This window comes from Sphaerodactylus townsendi, linkage group LG09 (assembly GCF_021028975.2).
Source record: "Sphaerodactylus townsendi isolate TG3544 linkage group LG09, MPM_Stown_v2.3, whole genome shotgun sequence".
NCBI classification, from domain to species: domain Eukaryota; kingdom Metazoa; phylum Chordata; class Lepidosauria; order Squamata; family Sphaerodactylidae; genus Sphaerodactylus; species Sphaerodactylus townsendi.
The window spans coordinates 42,274,989-42,297,880 of NC_059433.1; the positions used below are offsets into that span (position 1 = coordinate 42,274,989).

At 39.5% G+C, this 22,892-nt stretch overlaps 1 protein-coding gene across 15 annotated transcripts in view; it reads right to left on the reverse strand.

Annotated features, from left to right (window-relative positions):
- Positions 1-22,892, reverse strand: part of PTPRM (protein tyrosine phosphatase receptor type M) — a 539,592-nt gene that overhangs the window by 369,392 nt on the left and 147,308 nt on the right. For all 15 annotated transcript variants that reach the window (XM_048507340.1, XM_048507337.1, XM_048507335.1 and 12 more), the window contains exon 2: positions 13,897-14,019. In XM_048507340.1, coding sequence (XP_048363297.1) covers positions 13,897-14,019 — 123 coding nt within the window. The remainder of the gene's footprint in view (positions 1-13,896; positions 14,020-22,892) is intronic.

Below are 22,892 nucleotides of genomic sequence, written 5' to 3' on the forward strand. Positions count from 1 at the left end.
CTAATTTTTGGCTTTTTGCCAGTCCATGTGAACTTATTTATCTGTTTCTGCCATTCCTTCAAGGTATTTTCTTGGTAACATCTGAAATAAAAACGTTAATTTTGGTAATACATTCATTTCTATTGTGGATATTCTTCCTAGCCATGATATTTTTAGTTTAGACCATCTCTGCAAGTCCTCCAGTATCTTCATCCACATGGTTCTATAATTGTCTTTAAATATTGTATCAAGCCTAATTTCACCTTTATGGGAGATGATGACATTACATATTGTTGATTTACATTACAGCAGGTTTATACTCCTGTTTTCTTCAAAGTTATTAGATGCTTTTCAGGAGCAACAGGCAATCCTTCTCTTCAGAATTGTGAGCAGCAGTGGCGAAGTGGTTAAGAGCAGGTGCATTCTAATCTGGAGGAACCGGGTTTGATTCCCCACTGTGCCGCTTGAGCTGTGGAGGCTTATCTGGGGAATTCAGATTAGCCTGTGCACTCCAACACATGCCAGCTGGGTGACCTTGGACTAGTCACAGCTTTTCAAAGCTCTCTCAGCCCCACCCACCTCACAGGGTGTTTGTTGTGGGAAAGGAGATTGTAAGCCCCCTTGAGTCTCCTACAGGAGAGAAAGAGGGGATATAAATCCAAACTCTTCTTCTTCGTCGTCTTCAGCATCCCAAGACATGTCATTGACTTTTGCTTTGCTATACCATTGCAGCACCTGCTCTTATCTCTCAATCAATGCGCTGGGGAGAAAAAAATCCTTCAGGGATAGTATGGAAGCATTATTCTCACAAGGCCATGACCTTCCTGAGTAGATTGGAAATTATCTACCTCTTCTCGCATTAATGTGCTGTTTCGTACAGGGAAAAATTAAATTCTATCTGTCCCTTCAGTGACAGCAATTTCTAATTTATTCTGTCTTCAAAAGAGAAAGCACATACAGAATTATAATCATCGTCCCCACTACAATCTCATTTTGCAATAAGAACTTTTCCATATTATACTTCCCACTAAGACTAGCTGTTGATTTCAAGTAAAGAAAGGAAAAAGTTGAGGACAAGGAACTTTTCAAAAACTAAAAATAGTACAATACAACAAATTAAGGAAGTCTCGGGAAAAAAAGGTAAAGGAGGCTGAAAACAAAAAAATAAAAGCATTAGTATCTTATGGTGCTTACATAATTGTTAAGTTCTTGCAGGGTAGATGAGTCATGCTGGCTTATTACAACTTTGCTCCTGATCATTAATAACTGCTACCAGTTCTTGTTGAGAGGTGGAACTGTTAGCAGTCCCATTTGCAAAATAAAAGGTTGTCCAAAATAGAATTGTTTACAAGGGCATTTTAATAAAAGAAATGGGGCAGTAGTTTAAAACAGTACTTCTTGATAAAAGGGACTGGATGTAGACTGTAGCACTTTATTGTATGCCTCATCCTCCTCATATTTGGAAAGACTTGTCATGTTTTCCTGCAACTTAAACCTTTCACTTAGGAAAAAGAAAATAAGGTTCCAACCTGATTATGGCTGTTTCCACACAAGCAGATAACAGCACCCCAGAGACGGTAAAAACACCATCTCTGGGGAGGTGTTCACACAGCTGGCCACCCCACTTTTGAACCTTGCTCCCTGACCGAGGTTTTTCGAAAGAGGCGTCTTCCACCTGCTGACATGCGAATGGCAGCAGGTGGAAGCCGCCATTTACTTCAAACGGCTCCTTACCTTCTCCTGTCTTCCGGCACTCTGTGGAGGCGAGGGGACACGCCTCCTGGCCTCCATCACTGCAGCCATCGCTCTGGCCATGAGAGCGTGTCCCCTGGCCTCCACAGAGCGCCGGAAGACAGGAGAAGGTAAGGAGGTGTTTGGGGACAGCGTAGCTGTGCGATGGCTGCACTGTCGGCACTGCACCCAATGGGACCTTCCATGTGAACGGCCCCGGGGGTGCATCGGCATAAACTATGCTGATGCACCCCCACTAAGCTGGCCATGCAAAAACGGCCGCTGAAAGGTCACTGCTGATGAGGATGTTCTGCAAACATAGCATTAATAGTGAGGATAAAAAATAGTGGAGCACACTGAGGCAGTCCTAAGTCTTAGAAGCAAAACTTCTGTGCAATTTGTTAAGTTTGCCTCGCCCACTTCTGGGACGTTCTCTCATCTAGCTATGCTAAAAACATACATACATAAGCTCCTCCCTCATCCAGGCCAAAATTCTGCAATTGCCCTATGTTAGCCCCTAAGTACAGTCACCAAAGTTGGAAAGAAGACAATAAAGGACTCTTCCTATGACAGCCAATGAGGTCTTGGGCTAGTCAGTTTTCTGAGAACTCTTTCAGCCCCACCTACCTCACAAGGTGTCTGTTGTGGGAAGAGGAAGGGAAGGAGTTTGGAAGTTGCTTTAAAACTCCTTACAGGAGAGAAAGAGGGGTATAAATCAAACTCTTCTTCTTCATGTTCAAGTACAAGGCAGAGAACTTCCCACAACCTGGTCACACAAGCTCTATTTCTTCAAAACCCAATAACATTCCTGAGTCATACGCTGTAGAGATCCATGGAGTCTTACATTCAATCCTGGGGTGATTTTCTCTGAGAGGTAATTAGTATCCATTTCTTAGACAAAAAGCAAGGAAAGATTTTTAATGCAATTTACTTATCTGATACTATCTAATAAAACATTGTAATTCAAGGAACACACACATGTTGGTAAGTAAACTGGCATTCACAGAAAACTGAAACAGATTGTTTAGGAGGGCATTTTTATAAAAGAAATGGGGATGTAGTTAAAACAATACTTGATAAAAGAGATAGGACTGTAGACTGTAACACATTATTATATGCCTTATCCAGCTCTTACTGCATTGTCTTCTACTTCTGTAATTCCACTTGCTGCACTGTTTACTATGAGCCTAATACCTTTTTCTTTTTGCATTATTTTTCTAACTTTTGCAGTTTAAGTTCTATTGCATTGTTCATTTATTAAGCTGGCTGGTTACAATGTTTATTATATCATGTCATCCACCTTGAGTCTCCAGCAATAAGGTAGTCTGTAAATAAATAAACAAACTAACATTCACAAAAATCTGCTTCAGTTTTACAAACAACATTGTACATTAGTATTTTTACTTGGGGGACTAAAGAAAAGAGAAGTGAGGCTTCTTATCATTCTGCACTAGAATCACTGCTATTTAATTTATTCATAAATTACCGTATATACTCGTGTATAAGTCGACCCGCATATAAGTCGAGGCACCTAATTTTACCACAAAAAGCTGGGAAAACTTACTGACTCGCGTATAAGTTGAGGGTGGGAAATGCAGCAGCTGCTGGTAAATTTCAAAAATAAAAATAGGTGCCAATAAAATTACATCAATTGAGGCATCAGTAGGTTACATGCTTTTGAATATTTATTTCAAAGAAAAACAGTAAACTGGCTCTGTAAGTGGAAAAGAGGGTCAACAAGAAAAATATAGTATCAACAATAACTTTAAAAGTACAAAAACCTTAGCTCAATCAGCAACCAAGCTAAAACACAATAGTTAAACCTTCAAAACTGGATTCCTCATCATCATCTGTATGTCCAAATGTAACCCAACTTAGATTTTAAGAGGGATATTATCAGAAATGGAAAATCTACTTTTAGCTTCCATTGTAAACAATGGGGGATGGGGCACCCTTTTGGGGATCAATAACTTTGGATCCCCTGACCCAAACTTCACCAAACCTGGCTGGTATCATAAAGAGACTCTCCTGATGAGACCAGCCAGGTTTAGTGAAGTTTGGTTCAGAGGGTCCAAAGTTATGGACCTTCAAAAGGGTAGCCCCATCTACTAATAGCTCCCATTGAAAACAATGGGGAATGGGGGCACCTCCTTTGGGGGCCCATAACTTTGGACCCCCTGAACCAAACCTTACCAAACTTGGCTGGTATCATCAGGAGTGTCTTCTGGGGGTACCCTGAAATTTTGGTGCTGCTAGCATTAAAACTGCGCCCCCTGCTGGCCGGCAAAGTAAAAACACAAAACATTTTTAATGACCCGCATATAAGTCGAGGGGAGCTTTTTCAGCATTAAAAATGTGCTGAAAAATTCGACTTATACATGAGTATATACGGTATCTGAAATCAGACAAGAACAGTGAAATATCAAAGTTTACAGACAAATTATTCAAGATGCTGAAAACCACTTGCATAAATGTAGACTGAGAAGATGTCCAAGAGAATATCTCCATAATTCATGGAAGTTAGCAACACAGCAGACAACAATCCGTTTAAGTGCAAAGTAGACACACTAGCACACACAAAACAATTTCTGATGTCTACATATACAGTGATGATGGCTGAATCTGAATTGATCAGTAACAAATGAGGTCACGGGGTATCAGCAAGAGTGCACTGAAAAATATTCACGGTATACAGCATCAGTACAAAAGACATATTGCATACTAGACATGATTAAGAAAAGTGGTTGAAATGTATTCAAATGGAATGTTAATTCTCATTGCAAATGTTAATTCCCATTGCCCCCATTTGGAAAATGTCCCTGTGCCTTGTCTTCTTTACGCAAAAGATGTGGTCCTTTTATCTCATTCAAGGTGTGGCCTAAAAAAGCTATTACTTAAATGCAATGATTTCTGCACAGTTAATAGGCTAACTATCAACCCAACAAAATCTAAGGTATTAGTTTTTTCCAAAATATACAGGCCTACAAAATGTTCTATCAGGGAGCTGACTTTGAGCAAGTCAGACTTTTTAAATACTTAGGGATTGTTTTCCACCATAAATCAGCCTGGTCTAAATACAGAGATAAAGTCATGAAGGGCAGTAAAAATCTGTCAGCTGCCATTCAAAAATTTTTTTCCCACAATGGTGGTAAATTTATCCCAGCATCTTTGAAATTATTCAACATGAAGGTGGTCCAACACCTACTATATGGATTCATGCATGGAAGCCCTGTCTTGAACTTATCCAGTCTGGTTTTCTTCATAACATTTTTGGAGTTCCTTGTTGTGTCCCTTATGCTGTTGTTTGCTTGGAAGTGGGACAGCATCTTTTAGAAACTAGAGCCTGGGTCACACTATCGAATTCTGGCTGCATCTTTGCTTCCACTCAGATCCACATAGTTTGACCTGACTTGCAGTGTGTGACCTTCAGACCTTTGATTGGTGGTCATGTATTGAAGCCAAGATCTTGTCCCTAGGTATTGCATGGGATTCTTTACTCATGCTCCCTGCCTCAGAAATATTTCAAAAACTAAAAGGCAGATTGTTCAAGCAGGAATACCAATTGGGGTGCTGTGTGGTTTCCAGGCTGTATGGCCGTGTTCTAGCAGCATTCTCTCCTGACGTTTCGCCTGCATCTGTGGCTGGCATCTTCAGAGGATCTGAGGAATACCAATTCCTTATGAGCAAGGTACAGAGTTCCTGCTCTCCTTTACATTTTGGTATCATTCCTCAAAAATTTTGTATTGCTGCCTATTTGGATCAATTATTTGTTTATAATCAAAGATGGCTCTTGACACAAGCTAGATGCAACGTCTTTCCTTCTCCATTACTACAAGGTAATAGAGGTCCTTGTAATGGAGGATGATTATAATTCTGAGAATATTCCAGGTTTTTTGATACAGTTGGCTTCTCTTAATCTACATCAATTTGTAAAAGTCTTTACGACTGGGGATATAGTCTTCACACGCTGATTGGGTTGGACATTCAATGAAGAGGGGGTAAAGATCTCAGAGTTGAGATTTCAATTGGAGACATTCCAGGTCAAACCAGGAATCATTTGAAGAGTGAGAAGTTGAATTGCTGGGTTTGGTATTTGGTTGAGTGGATTCAATGATTAAAGATGTTAACTTCTCATAGAAAGAGAGTAAAACTTCGGCAGATTTAGCATTTTTAATAGCCAAGAAAAATTTATCCAAAGACCCCGTGCTTAGCAGAGTTATCAGTTGTGCCTCCTTCTGAATGGACCATTTGGTCAGAGGATTGAAGCAAGGAGGATTTACGTTGGTCTGCATAGGAGTAGTTATGGGCTGCAGATTATCATAACTGATGTAAGTGACCAGAGGCTGATGGTCACTGTCCACTCTGTTGTCAATAAAAAAATTTGTAATAAATCCAATCAGAGAAGGATGAGAATGTAATTGATGACACTGCTGCCTCTAGAAGAATGAAATGTGAGGGCTCTAGGGTGATCATCAGGATGTCTTCCATTTAATATAATTTTACTGGTTGAGGAACAGAAGTTGGCCAAGAAAAAAAACTGCTTTGTTTTTGGTTGTATCATGTGAGACTCTTGGCAATAATGGCTGGTTTGAGTGGAATACCAGAGGAATGAGATTACATGGATATAGATTTCCATCTTCATCATCACGTCCAAGTCTGGCGTTGAAGTCGCCGGCAATATAAAATTTTGCAGATGAATGGGAGCTTTCCAGAGAGTCAAGGTAATTAGAAAACAGAGTCCATTGAGATGTGCGTGCAAGAGTATCCATGCACGGTGGCAAACATGTACTGACAAAAATACATTGAAGCCAGGCAGAGTGGCATAAAAATGCCTGGGCGAAAGGAGGACAATCATAGAGTGGAGTGAACTGGCACATAAGCTTGTTGGAAACTAAACAGCATAAGCCAGCTCTAAAACGGCCCTTTGCTTAACCTTGTATTATGTTTTGACACTTTTTCCTTTTCTCTTTTGTAAATGCCTAATAAAGGTTACTGAACTGAAACTGTATTCAAATGCATTTTTAAAAAACAATGATTGAATAATGATTTACGCTACCATTTTTACTGCATTTAGAAGTTTGTTAGAGGTTTATAGAGTAAATCTTTTCTTTAGGATTTTGGTAAAATTGTATGATTTCATTCCACCATCATCAAAACCTATGCAGAACAGAACTGGACTGTTTTGTACTTCTTTAGGAAGTAATTAAATTTGATCCAGAGTTCCAGTTTTACAGCTGCAATAGCTGGCCACTATATTAGAGCAATGCCTAAATCTATCGATCGGGATATTTGTGATCAAACAGAAGTAACAGTATTTTAAAATATTTTTTGTAAAAAAATAAACAATGTGCATACACTTGAACAATATCTAATCATCTATCCTTTATTTCTCATGTTAATGTTACTTGATGTTCTTATTCTGCCTAGTTTTGTACAATATCATTGAGCTACGTGCATCTTAGACCACCCACTCCTTTGGATAAACTTTGTGTAAATCTGAAAAGAAATTGTATTTGCATTGTTATATATTCAATCCAACTTTGCTCTTACATTAAACTCTGCAAATTATATCTTTTCATCTGTCATAAAGAAGAGCCGGGATGGGAGGAAAACTCATGTATCTTTCCAACTGAAAAAAAATGCTACTTCTTTTGCTATTGTGTCTGAAACATCTTGGAAATATGCTGAATGGTAGTCTATCACAAAGTGCTTCTAAAGGTAAACAAAAATGTCTTCCTTCCAGGTGCGTTATCAGGCTTCTGCCAATGTCCAAGTGGTGTTGATGGCATTGAGGCCAGAATATAGTATCTGCATGTGGGAATGCAATGATAACAATCTTCTTCAGGTCCTCTCCAGAGCTTTTTAGAGTAATATTTTGTAATGAAGGTGAAATGAATCCCTACACCTCCTTAATTTATCCAAACAGGGAAATCACTCACTGACCTAGCTTGCCAGATTTTCCCGACTTTTTTCCCTTCAGGGACTGAGGTGCTTCAGAAATGGTAGCATTTGATATAATAAAAGCACTCCCCAGTCCCTTCCGCACATGCAGAATAATGCACTTTCAAGTCACTTTCACAATTGTTTGCAAGTGGATTTTGCTATTCCGCACAGTAAAATCTAGCTGCAAAGTGCACTGAAAGTGGATTGAAAGTGTATTATTTTTCATGTGCGGAAAGGGCCTCCCTTGGCGCTGTAATTGACCCAGAAGGTGAAGGATGCCAGTTAACTGAATCCTTTCCAGGCAAACCCCTTTAAAAGACTCACAAAGGCCGTTTCCGCACGAGCATTTAATGGTGGCCTGGAGATGGCAAAAACGCCGTCTCCAGGCCGCCATTCGCACAGGGGGCGCAGCTGCATCGCAGCCGCGCTGCCCTCGTGCTGCCCAATCGCCGCAAAGCCGGCGTTTCCCCAGTGCGCTCGGAAGAGCACTTGTTGGGGAAACGCCGCCTTGAAGCCGCTGCCGAGCTGCTGGCAGCGGCTTCTCAGCATCCCCACTCCCCTCCCGGCACCTTGTCCCTCGGCCCTCTGGCGCAGGCGTTGAGAGCCTGGGGACACGCCCCAGGCCTCAACGATACCGGAGGCCCGGACAAGGTAAGTGCCGAGGGAGTGGGGAGCAGCCAGGGCCGGGCCGGTCCCTCAGGCTTTCGGGCGATGCAAGCTCGGAGGCCCGGGATCAATACCAGGTCGTCACGCCAGCGCCCGCAGCACCGGCGTCCCGGCTCTTTCCAGGACCGTCCATGTGGACGGTTCCAGCGTCGTCAGATCGGCGCGAAATGCGCCGACCTAGCCGCTTCCGCCTCCGTGCGGAAACGGCCAAAATGAATACTGATGCAGATTTTAAATGTAAACAGAATAAAAGGTTTATTAACAGAGAGGAGATGGGAAAAGGAGATAAGTAACTTCGGAGAAATGGAATGGATGAGGCAAATTCGGCAGGAGAAATATATATACACTAGAGCCTGGCACCAAGACTCAGTATTGAGCTCTTTAAGCACAGGCTTAATAAGACTTTTTTTTTTCTGTTATCAGTTGCAGTTCAGCTTAATGTTATATCATTGCTTCATAGATGGTACAGTTCCTTATAATTCAGATGTTCTGGCTAATGTTCACACTTACAAGGTTCTAACAAAGGCTTGGTACATATACTCAGTACCCTCACTCAGCCCTCACAATTAGAAAACCTTCAACTAAAACATAAAACACTGTATTGAGGAAACAGAAAGCAAAAACCAATACCTCAGACTAACTGGTAACCAGGAATTCTTCCCTCACTTTAAAATATTCCTAACTGGTTTATATGTATGGCCCTTCAGCTTGGCCACTCAGTAAACCCCTCCATCAGTCCGGTCTGAGTATAATTACTTTAACACATAGCTCGTATGCTAATAATTAGTAGAACCAGTCATGCACTTTGACTGAACTATCCTCCTCGGGGATGTTTTGCTTTAATATCACAGTTGAAGCAGATAGCTCTGAACACCAGGAACTCTAAAGTCCAAAAGCCTCTCAAATTGTTTTGTCAGGGAGTTAACCTCCTCCTCCACTGCATAATCTAGCCATTAGGCCAATCAGAATGCAGAATACCATAGCCAATCAGGTAACATCTCCTGTTCCTAGGACTCTATGCCTCACTTAGAATGCAAATAATGCTTTGCTTTAGATAGACCTGAACTGTTAAATGTACACTTTTCTCTGCAGTCTGAGTCCCAGGCTGGAAGATGATTGAATCACCAAAAATACAGAGAGCCAGCCATCCCGGTCTGTTGGCCATACACAACATTGAGATGCTCTTGGATTGAATTGCTCTGCCTACAGATTCAGAGGCTCCGATAGCCAGGAATCCCTTTCCAGATGGAGCTCTGAACTCTATACTCTTTCACCACAGTCACTAATAAATTCCCTAATAAATTCCAGGATTTAGAGCAGGTCCACACCAGTGGATTTTCCATCTCTGGGTCACTTATCCCAGAAGAGAGGGGAAAACGCCAGTGGGCAGACATCACGGCCCTCCAGGATGCACAAACATGGCACCCAACACTGCATCAATGTTTCCACACCACAGCCAACCCATTAGCACAGTGAGGATAGGCCAGAGGCATTCCTAAGGGTCGAGTCGACTGAAATTGGTTTCTATCTGGCCACGAATGCTGTGGTGCAGACCTCGGAGTTACACCACACAAAAGACTGGTGTAACTCCATTCAGCTCCATCGAGGACTTTCAGGCAGTCTTTTTTTTCTTTTTGGCTACACTCCCACAACACCTGAAAATTTTCTGGAGGCAGTGTGGCAGCATGGCAGTGGTTGCAGCAGGTTCTGGATTGGACTGCCTGTCCAATAAAATTCATAGATTTGTTTGGATTGGCCAATACTGTAGTAACCAAATACAGACTGGCAACAACTCTAGTTCTGTTGCTTCCATTCAGCATGAGCTGAGTCTTTTCTGGCATGCACACTGTTTCATCATCACTTCCCTATGTTTCTTACCTGCTCTGATAGTATTTTGGTCTCTAGTCCAATTGCTCTTCTCTTCTGGATAAAAGGTAAATACATTCTCTTTTTTTTTCTTTTTTGGGGGGGCAGAGGGGGAGGCATACTGCAAGGTGGCATGAGCACCAAAGGAAGATACAGTGCCAAGAAGTATTGGGAAGCTTAGTAAGGAGGTATGTAGTGGAGGGAATTATATTGCAATGAAATGGAAGTGAAATGGCAGCTGAACTGCAAGGGCATACAATAAACATTCTGCAGAAATGAAAGACATCTATTAAAATATGGAACCATTTCAATGTGTAAGTGCATCACAAAAATAAAATAAAGCATAAAAATCAAAAAACTACATTTTATACTTCCCTAATGCTGCCTAACTGATTGTGAAACATTACATATTGTCATTAACTCACTCACTGAAGCACAAGTATCTGAAATTAGGAATGTCACTGTGAGTTCCCTTGGCTTTTGATGGGATTACTGAACAGCATTAACTCGCTGAATGTTTCATCAAGTATAATAATACTTTCACAGAAAGCAGTTCAGGATGAAAGGCAGAAACATCTACAAATCATAAATATGAATATTCTATTCACTGTCATAGACTTTAGAATATGTTGACACGATTACACTGTATCTCTGAGTTCCATACTAATTAAAAGCTTTGCTTATGATGACATGACTGTTCTCAGTCACCTGAAGTTATCCCAATAATCACTCAAGACTAGGCCTGATAACAGCTGCATCCTTTTAAAAAATTGCATTTCAAAAGATTCCTTCTACCTGGATTAGATGTTTAATGAAAAAAATCAAAAATTTCCTCTCAGGCCATGAGACTACAACTACAGACCCTATCTCAGTCACTGAGTTAGGAAAACATTTTTTTCTTTTTTAAAAAGTCTGTCTAAATGCAGCCCAGATAGATTTTTCAGCAGAATCATTAATTTCTATGGAACAAGAAAAACGGGTAGCGTAAGACCACACTCTGCATCAGAAGTGAAGGCCGTACTGTCACTCACTGTTCTGATTTGTCCCCGTCACCTTTATCTGGGTGCTTGACACCTGTTTTCTCTATGTTTTGCAAGAAGTAGTAGTAAACAAGTGGCATCACAGAGCAAAATGAAGAGATTGAAAAAAAAAGGAACAGGATCATAACCTGATTCAATCTTCCTGATTAGATTACCAAGAAGCCTCTAGAAGATCCTGAGAAGGAGATCCTCACCCAGAAATCGGTCATTTGAAAAAGAAGACAAAGAATTGGTTTTTATACCCGACTTTCTCTACCACAAGGAATCTCAAAGTGGCTTACAATCACTTCCAGCCCACAAGAGGCACCCTGTGAGGTAGGGCTGAGAGCGTTCTGAGAGAACTGTAACTGGCCCAAAGTCAACCAGCAACTTCTTGTGGAAGAGTGGGGAATAAAACCTGGTTTTCCAGATTGGAGTCCACCATTCATATGAAGGAACATATTCTCTAATCTGGAGCAGGTTCTCCAGATTAGAGTCCACTGCTCTCAATCTCTATGCCACCTTGGAATCCCCATCTTCTTCTTCAACAAGCTTTAATTTCACTTTTCCTTGGACTTACAAACTATGCCTCCTCAACACACAACTGGTCCTATCTCTGCTCACCTCATTTCTGAAGGTACCACACTTTTCACACTTCAACTGGGAATAAAATGTTTTCCCAAGGTACTTTTTGTCTTGTCTAGGAACATCCATGGCTCATTCCGCACATGCAGAATAATGCACTTTCAAACTGCTTTCAGTGCTCTTTGAAGCTGTGCGGAATGGCAAAATCCACTTGCAAACAGTTGTGAAAGTGGTTTGAAAATGCATTATTTTGTGTGTGCGGAAGGGGCCCATGCTTTATGGGTTGCAGAGGTCCTGTATGGGACACAACATATCGTTTTGCTTCTCCTAATGTACATATTTTGCTGACTATATGACTGAACTTTCCTGTTGGTTAAAACTCTTCTCCCCAGGTTTGGATCCCTAAATCCAACTCTCCTTTCCTCACATGTTCTCTCCTCACACACCATTTCTCCTCTCTTTTTTTGCTAAGTAGACCAAATCCAGTTTAGAATAAGCCTTGAATTGAAACAGCAAATTCCCCCTACTTGGATGTGTTATATGATCCTTGTGTTATGCAAACATAAGGAGAATGGTAGATAAATCAAAAATATTTACATTACAGCAATTTTTAAAAAGCAAGATGTGTTTTTACTTCTAATTCTCCTTTAGCAAAACTAACTCAGAATCAGAATTTTCCCATAAAGTAAAAGGAATCTTGTTGAATAGTTTTCTGTGTGGATCTGCATACACACACAACTCCCAGCTAACCTTTATGTGTCCCCCAGTTCACCAGTGGACCCTTATAAACAAAATGCATCACACAAGAGGTTGCAGTAAGAATGCAGAACGTACTAAATCCCAACATCTCCCCAATTCTGTTGGCAAGAATTCACTGCACTATTGGCAAGAGGCGATTTTGTCCCATTTTGATTGGTCATGGCAAGCACCTGTATTGCAAAGCATTTACTTACAAGTGTCCCCCAGATTTTATAAGGCAGCAAAAGAAAAAGCCACCTGAAAGCCCTCCATGGGACTAAATGGAGTTATGCTACCCTTTTGGGTGGTGTTAATCTGAGGCCTTAGCTACCATGTTCCCGACCCTAAAGCCCAGGGGCAACCCTCAAGAACACCCCTGTCCACTCCCCTTACGCCAGAATCCAACTGGACACCAGGGTTTCCTCACAGCAGTGACCATTTCTGGGTTTCACCACCATGGAGCTGAGGTGTGCTTGGCTGCCAGCGCCTTTGCCCATCAGCCCATAGAATTGGGCCATGTATCAATGAAACCCGATCCCTACATATATTTGATCAGATATGAATTTTGCTAATTTCAGGGAGGCTTAAGCATACTCAGTTTACAGGCTTATACCTCACATGAAATCCCAATTAGTTTAATAGAACTTTATGCCTTGCCAAAATACATAAGATCATAGCTTGAAACTTAATAATACTGTTAATATTGCTAATTACCCTGCCCCAAACATAACTGCCCATTCCAAGGTTTTTCTTTGAACCAGGATACTGTATCTGATAAACTTCAGTACCTGTTGCCATAATCATACAATACAAATTCTAGCTGAGACAAACAATTAGTATACAGCATTATAATTTTCTTTCTTTAAAGGATTGTGAATACTGCCCAACAAAATTGTTTTTGAACTTAATATTAATCTATAGCCTGACTTCTGATATAATTAAAAAAAAACCCAACTTATTTTCACATAGTCCTAATTTTTCATTCTGTAACTTCCAATTCTAACAGTCTCTATGAATTTCCAGGGTAAATACCACCCTGAAATTCTTAAAATTCTCTTAGTATTATATAAATTAAAAATATAAATATAAAAAACCCTATTCCAATTCCAAAGAAAATTGGAACAACATCCACCTTCCAGTTCTCAGTTCCATTACATGTCTTATATAATTCATCATTTAATATTTAGAATGTAGAGATATTTATTTGATATCATTTGAAAAAAAAATGTTTTTCATTAGATAAACTCTGCCCTTTCAGAAACACCATGTCATCCACCCCTGACATATTTCTGCTTTTTCCCATTTTTTTCATTTGTAGGAAGATTATTATGTGATACCACACAATTTTTTTTAATCAAATGAAAACTACCTGTTGGCATCCATGGATCTGATGAGGGCTTCACCAGTGTGTTCACTTGATCCCAGTTAAGATCATCATCATCAGACTGACTATATCCACATGAAGTGAATGGCTCATCAAACGAACAGCCACCTGTAAAAACAAAATAAGTAAAAGTCAATGAACTCTGCATAACTTAAGTTCAGCCTTGTCTTCGTTTTCTTTTTTACAGGCATCATTATTGCCATCCATAATTTTGTCCTATTTGGATCTTCAGATCAATTTTTTTATGTTCTCAGCATTGTCAGTGCCCAAAGATTATGGAATTCATAGAGCTAATATTGTCCAACTAATTTCACCTTAAATCAAACCAGTAATACTATAATTACATGCAGCAGACTTCATTTCTGGAGTCCACAATGTGGGGAAGGACAAGCTGTAAATACACAGAAGACCAGATATGTGACACCTATCAGTTGGAAGATCTGGTAGTGTTTCAAGGATCACAAGATGGTGGTTAAGAACAATTCCCAGCACTGCTAGCAATTAACTGATAATGATAAATCTTCAAAGATGCCATAATATTACCTGGGGCTCATGTCAGAAATTGTGGTATGAGGTGTTGGAAAAGGAATATTTGCTATGACAGACCACTAGGTGGCAGGAACTTCATCTAGGGGATATACTGGGGATAAGAAGTTCAACTTCCATTGCCTGGCTCCTAGGAAGCTTTAATGGGCACACAACATCCACGTGCAACCTCTAAGAACCACTATTAGCATTCCACACACTCTGCAAGCATACAACAGTTAAAAAAAACATTGTGATGTATGTTGTGGGGCCAGAAGAGAATCTCTGGTCCTACACAGCTGAGTTAGTTTTAAGAAAAACTTAGAATTAGCAAACACCCAAGAAACAGTTTTGAAATAGAAGATTAGTTTACTGGACAGCATAAGAATCTGGCCAGGGTGTCCTCTTAAGGTCAAGAGGCACCCCCTTGATACAAAGGGACCAATTTTTATAGGCACAAAATTACAAACGTCACACAATCATCATAGTTCATACCTCTCTCACGTGATACAAGCATGTTCAAACCCCATTGGTCACAGTAAGACAACCTCTTATTCCACGTCACACGCTGCATGCTGTTAGTGCGTGCTGTTTCTCTGTGCATATACAGAGGGCAGCAATAAAGTAGCTTGTTGTCTTCAAGAATAACCTGTTATTCTTGGTTGGCTCTCAGAGAGAGAGCTATGGCTCTAGGGCATCAGGCTTAACATACTTGTAGATCATAAACCTTTCTTTACCATTTAGAAATGATTTAACTTCAAATGATTTACAAATATAGATTCTAACAACAATTATACCTTCGATTCTAAGACAATAGAATTATGATCAAATACAAGTAAACATGAATCACTTATTTATCCTTTGTGTTCATTTAACTATATAGAAGAACACTTTGTAATTTAACTAATCACATTGATTTAACTATCCCATATTGCGGGTCCTTACCCACAAAAACAAGGTCATAAATTTATATGGCTTCTGTCATATAGTAACCTGTATTTACAGGATTCCAAAGATGTTATCTGTAGTTGCCTGCATCTCTGCTAGTAAGCTGGTAAGATGCAGGCTTCTGGTCACTATACACAGAGCCATTTTGATTCAACAATCCTTGGCTCATGTGAATTAATCCTCCTTGATTAAATATAACTACAAATTTCATACATTCAGGTCCATCCCCACAATGTACTACTGAAAAGTTAAACTTTGAATATTCAACTTTGAAAAATTATTTTGTAACTCCCCCCAAAAAACCTCAAGAGAAAACCTAGCATGAGCGTATATATTCAAGAGGATACACAGTCAAAATAAATGAAATTGCACCTTGCATAGAGACTATTTGTAGACTACAAATGGAGCATTGAAAACCTATCTAACTTTCAGTTCAATCTGGGGATGACGACCCAAATCCGCCTATGGAGATGGTGTAGGGCTGCACCTGCAGATTTACCCTTCCCAGGACAGTTATCCCAGCAGAAAAGCAAATCCAACGGAGGGTGGCTACTGCAGCCCTCCACAGTGGGCAGACACAGCGCAGAGCACTGTTTCAGTGCTCCTGCACCCAAGCTACCTCCACTGGCATAGTAGGGGTGTTCTGGAGGTGCAGCTGGGGGTGGAACCGACATTAGTTGGCATCCAGCCTTTGCCTGCGAGAATGCCAGTAAGGATGCTTTGTTTTTTGCCTCTCCATGCTGCTGAGAAGTCCTCCTATAGGTGGCAGGGCAGCGCCACAGTGGTGCTGCATCCTCCCACCAGGGGCTCTGAATTGGACTGCCTGTCATTTTAATTTCAATTCTTAACCAAGTTCATCCACTTGCATTTGTAATCCTTAGCAAAGTTCATTTCTGAATAAAGGGAGATAGATGTAGCTCTCTGTGTCTAGCTGTCACATTCAACCACCAATAACTCCTTTATACCCCAGTGGACACTCTGCTCATTGAGCAATAATTTACTAATGGTCCCTGACCCAAGGAAAGTCTGGCTGGCTTTAACCAGGGCTTTTTCGACTCTGATCCCAGTCTGGTGGAACACTCTGTCTGATGAGGCCAGGGCCCTGTGAGATCTAATGAGATCTGTGAGATCTAATGTAATTCCACAGCACCTGTAAGATGGAGTTGTTCCATTAGACTTATGATTGAGGCATCTCCCACTCACGATTCATCATCCATCACCTTTCCTGCTACTTTCCCTCTCAGGTGGAAATGGTTTTTATCCCTTCTCTTTGTAGGGCTGTTAAGCTTATTACTGATAAGATTTATGCCATCTGAATTGATTAGTAAATTTAGATGGTAAATGTTATTGTTTTAAACTGTTGTGTACCACCCTGAGCCCTGAAGGGGAGGGAAAGTATAGAAATTTAATTGATTATCATTATTATCATTATTATTATAAGTTCATTAGGAAGTTCCAGTTCACCCCAAATTGCTCTTTTTTGTTGTTGAACAAATCTGTTGACACTCTTACGGTACAATCCTAAACACAGTTAGACCTAACCCCATTGAGTTCAACAGATTTAGAAGAGTGTAACTCTGCTTAGGACTGCCCCATTAATTCAATATTACCTGATTTCTGAGCTAAGTAATGCATAATTTAAAGATATTAATAAAACAGTGACTCCTGGTCTTACCACAGCTTCAAAAGGATATGGTTCTACCCATTTGTTTGAATTAAGCCTTTGAATCTACATAAACTGTAACTTCAATTATTCAGTGTTTCCCAAAAATTTATCCAAATTGAAAAAAATTACCCTCTATCACAGAGCCCTGCTTCCAACTCCTGCTTAGATGCCAGACAGCAAGCCAGAGATCTGTCTGGCTGTGACTTTGATCAGGAATCTTTCCTTCCTCCACACTTTTACAGGGGAAAGTGAAATAGCTGCAGAAAAAACATCAGATTTATAGCCCTATGCGGCTAGTTCAAGTTCATCTACCACATGGGTATTAAAAGGACAAGTCCCTGACTAGAATGCCAATTTTGTTTACACCTGACACTTTTCTATTTTGGAAGTAGTAAATGTTAAAATATAAACTGATTAAGCAGTACACTATGCATTGGTTTCTGAATGAAAGTAACCCGAAATGAGTAAAATGTAAAGGACGAGAAATGGCTTTCTAGGTTCACACACACACACAAAGCCTTTATTGGCATCATACAGTAAAACAATTTGTAACCAAAAACGTTTTACAACCAGAATAACATAGTTACAACTCAAATAACCATCATTTAATATAAAAATCTCCCTTAGCAGATGTGCCAATAATATCCAACAGAAACTTGGCAACTAATTCAGAAAAATCCTGATTTGATCCATCCAGAAATACTTTTATCCTTTGATCATCTGTCATATCTACATTAAAGATGTAAACAATGGTCGACATACTTATACCTTAAGCATTCCCTATTTGGACAGTGAAACATGATATGCTTCTAGTTTCTACTTGTATGCTGTTGCAAGGGCATAATCTTTTAGGTCTTTGGTAATTTTTTTTTTTGGAATCGACCCTCGAGTAGAGTACAGAGATGGCACAATATTGGATCTTGCTAAAGAGAATGCACGTCTCAATCTAAAATTAATCATATAAAGTAAATAATGAGACATACAACCCTTGCTTCAACTAGTGATTGATTTAGAGGTGAGCAAGTTGAATTTGCTGCTATTAAAGATCTTTGATAATCCCATTCAAGGAATTTTTCTTTTAACAATTTTTTTGCCTCTAAATAAGATAACATTGATATTTCATCCATAGATATGCCAATTTCTGTAATCTTATCAACTATTTTATCATGCCAGTTTGAAGTGTTAAGTTCAGAGAGCAGTAAGCATGTGAACTGCCTTGGTTGGAATGATGGTGGATTTTAACCAGTATATAGTTGCTCTAATCCAAGCCAAGGTAGTTAAGGAACATAGGCCTAGTTCAATGCGTAAGGCTGCATAAGACACGCAGTTGGGGAAACCCATAATCCTATGCAGAAATTTAGAGTGTAGAGTGTTTAGACTGGTGTTTTGGGCTAAGAAAAGGACTGGAAAGCCATAGAGAAGTGAACTACTTTTGCATTGAATGCCTTGATTACTGCTGGAATGTATTGGTGTCCTTTGGTGTAAAGAAATTCACTAAAAGCGTTTACAGTTGGAGTGGCTTTTACTGATGCCGCTTTGACATGGGCTGTCCAAGAAAGATTATAAGTGAACAAAATACCTAAGTATTTGTATTTGACTTGTTCAATTTCTTTTGTCGCTACTTTCCAGGGTTGTTTTTCCATGATCTAGCAAACTACCATAACTTTTGATTTATCAAAGTTAAGTTCTAGCTTGTTTAATTTACAGTAACTGTAGCATCTGTTCATTGAACGTAACAGGCCTACCCTAGTGTATGACATTATAATAGTATCATCTGCATAAAGAAGCCGTAAATGTGTATTTCCCAGTTTGGGGCTGTGTCCATCAATATCCCAAGTTCCAGTGGTAGTCCCTTAAGTATATGTTAAACAAGGTCGGAGACAATTATACACCCTGTTTCACCCCTTTGTTGCTTAAGATATTATTGGTCAATGCCCCCTCCTGAGTGCATTTTACCCGGCAAGAGGTGTTGGTGTGTAATTGCCTGATTAAAAAAAGCAGTCTGGGGTCGATGTTCAAATCCTCCATTTTCTTTCCATAACAAGTCTCTAGATAGTGAATCAAAGGTTTTTTTTAAAGTTCAAAAGCAAATATAGAGCTTGCCTGATCGTGTTGTTTAACTGTTTTGGGCAAGGTACAGGACTATTATGCGTGGTCATAAGTAGATTTTCCTTTGAAAACCTATTTGTTCGTGTCCTATGACCTCTTGCTCTTGAATCCACCTGTTTAGTTTAAGGTGGAGAAATCCTGTATATAATTTGCCCACTACAGACAGCAGGCTGATGGGGCGATAGTTAACATAACTCTGATAGTCACCTTGTTTATAGATTGGAACCATTATCGCCGAGCCATGTTTTGGTGTATTTTTCCTGTTGAATTTACCTGGGTAAAACAGAAGACAGGAGTTGTGACCACCAACTTATGTTGGATTTAATCAGTTCAATGAAGTAATTAAATCAGGGCCTGAGATTTGCCATATTTCAGATCTTTTATTAGGGAAATTTATCTCTTGAGGAGATACATATGCCAGTGTGGGATGTTTTCTAGATTGACAGTAATCTCGTTGGTATGCTGCTATCATTAAATACTTGGTTAAAGTAGGCAAACCATGTTTCCAGAGAGATACAATATTGAGGGGCCTGTTTCAACAAGAGGGATTTATTAACACATCTCCAAAATTGTTTAGAGGGTCTTTGGAATTCAAGGCACGAAACAGATCGCTCCCATTCATACTCTAGATTTTGTTGTGATTTTATCTTTATCAAGTTATTTAGATTGTTTTTCAAGGATGTTAAATGATTGTATAACCTGGGGTCCCTATTCTGATCGAATAGGTTATAGTAGCCTTATTTGTTTATTTATTTCTATAGATTCTTTATCAAACCAGGTTCTTGGTCTGTTTTGAGGAGATGTTACTACTACTGATAAATGTGCAAAATGATTAGTAATTTCCTGTTGTATTTGGTTATATAAGTTTACCCCCTCAGAGGGTGATTTAGCATTCATAATCATCTGTTTATTTGCTTGTATTGTAGGGGAGTGCAGAAAAATTGTCATTTCATGATCAATAATACTTGACCAAGTTATTTTCCTTTGGAATCCTTGACTTGTATTCAAATTTATCTCCGGCAAGGGAGAATAGTTAAGAGTAAGGATAATAGGGAGATGGTCACTTCAAATAATCCCCAACTTCAAAATCCTCAATATGCTGGCAAACCTGGGGATCAAAAAATAATCAATTACACTGCACCCTTGTTTAGAGACAAATGTAAAGTCCGTGGCATTTTTAAATTTGTTTAGTCCATTTAACCATATTTTATTTGTTACAAGGGCCATTTTTGCTAGATGGATACCAGCTAGGTTTGTAATCTTATCCCTCAGGTTTCTCAGGTGGGGAGTAAGTAACGTTTGGATAAGTTCTTGATCGAATCCTTCCATTAATAACTGTTGGAGAAAATTGATGCCCACTCTTGCATTTGCATCCCCTGCAATAATTATATTAGTATCTGGGAAGTTTCTTTCAAGATTCTGTAAATAGTCAATCAATCTACCCCAGTTTTTGTCCAAGGTTGTTTTTTGTTGGTAGGAAGGTAGATATATATTCACTATCACATAAGGATGAAGGCCCAATTTAACCCAAGTTGCCTGAGCTAATGGGGGACAGCTATTAAGAGCTTTAGATTTAACAGATTGGGAGATCAGGGTAAGTAAGCCTCCTGAAAAGCGGCCAAAGTTTTTGTCCCTTGTGGCTGGAAGGCAAAAGGCCTTGTATCCTGGAAAATGAATCATCTGTGAACACCAAGACTCCTGAATTAAAATAACTGCAAATCCTTTCAAGTAATCTTTAAAACTGGCAATGTTCAACTTCTTATCCCACCCAGCAATATTCCAAGAAATCATCTTTGCACGGGTGGGGGAATTATGTCAGTCCTCTACCGGCATTGTTTCAATATTCATTTCAAGATTTTTCACGCATCCATTTGCTGCTTCCCTAGGGCTTTCTAGGTTGTAATTTCTATGTAATTTTCCAGATGAGAAAGGCATGCAAGATGCATAATTTGGGAAATAGCCATTACTCACTTTTTCTTAAACCTTCACCCAAACACTTTCCACACCCTTTAAATACCACCATCTGTTTTCCTTTATTATGAACCTCATAAACATATTGTGTATGCCCCAGTGGCAGAGAGATAGGTCATCTTATTGCCATTCTAAATTGTGTTCTGTGGAACAGGCTTGTCCGTTATCTCTAGGCATTTCTGAGAAATTAGCACCCCTGGACACTGCATATTTCTGTTACACTTTTGACTATACCAACCTCAATTAAAAATTCTACCGGGAACCAAAAACTCATTAAAGATCTACTTAATATTTCACCTTGACAACAACATATAATCTGTCCTCCCACATCAATAGAGAGAAGAAATTCAAAATCAAATGCATCTCTTCAAATGCAGACAGGTAGGTCTACCAAGTTATACTTTATGGTGGAACAGTTTAGCATATGCAGGGCAAGTAATGATGTTTCATAAAAGTGAAAATATAAGGGGCTTTTTTGACACAAATTTTAGGGATAAACAAAAGGATCTTCTTTGTGCTGCACTACTAAAAATGTCCAATGATGAATTCTGGAGGGGTGTTAGAGCTCCTATACTCTGGCCAGGATAATATGAAAAATTCCTTGGCACCAGCCAAGGTACCTTGTTCCCCAACTTCCCAGAAATTTTTCTAGCTTTTGCCATATTCAGTAAACTAGGCTTCAGAAGAAGTTCCATAGATGCAGCTTCAGCTATTGAAATGATCCAGGGTTGGCACTAGCTACACTTTTATTAAGCACAGTGTACCTGAATTAACAGGTCTGTCCTGGATGGAATGCTTGAGGAGACAATACTTTGGCAAAGCAAATGAAATTCATCTTCTATTTTTCATCACAGCTCAAAACTATAAAAATTTACTATGTGAGCATAGTAAATTTCCTCTAATTTAGGGATTAGAAACATAATTGGAACATTTTATACGCTATGAAATTGATATAAAATAATGGGAAGATATATGCTTGCAATGAGAAATCGAATAATGTAATGAACACCTTTAGACAGAATTTAGACATACACTTTATTTATTTATTTAAAACATCTGTACTTTGTTTCACATGAAGATATTAGTTCTGTCAGCTGAGGTGACACAGTTGAGAAAATTGTATGCTTCTGCATTAGAATATAGTCCCGAACAAATGAGAATTATTCATTTTTATGCACTGCCTTTACCAAAGCCACTATGTTGTGCATTACTGAACATGATACTTTGCTACAAGAACATTTATGCCATAACATATTTTTACTTTCAAATGGATGGGGGAGGGAGCAGGGCTAGGTAGGTACTAGGACCTTGGCAGAGTGTTCTACAACACAGAAGGTTCAGCATGCTTTATTCTGTGGTGGAGGAATATATAGACAACTAACATCTTTACATGAAACAGAGTGTACAAAGTAACAGACTGATCACTCTGAGGGTATGATGTAAAAGTCCCTGAATCATAAGAAACAGCTAAACTGAATGATTATGTGCAGAGGCAATGGTGGTGGAGAAATACTGCTTTTTTACTGCCATCACTGATACGGAAAAGGTTGTAACATGGGCTTTTTGAGGTGTTTGATCAGTCTTGCTCTGGCCCTTTCTGCATATCAAATGTATAGTGTGTTGTAGTCAGGATAAAGTAACCTGTTTTCCTGTTTTCACATTCACATGCATCTATGCAGGTGGGTTGCTGTCACACCTTTGCATGAAAATGCATCTTTTTTTATTTACGCAGACATCTCACGATACGACCATCAGCACCTGC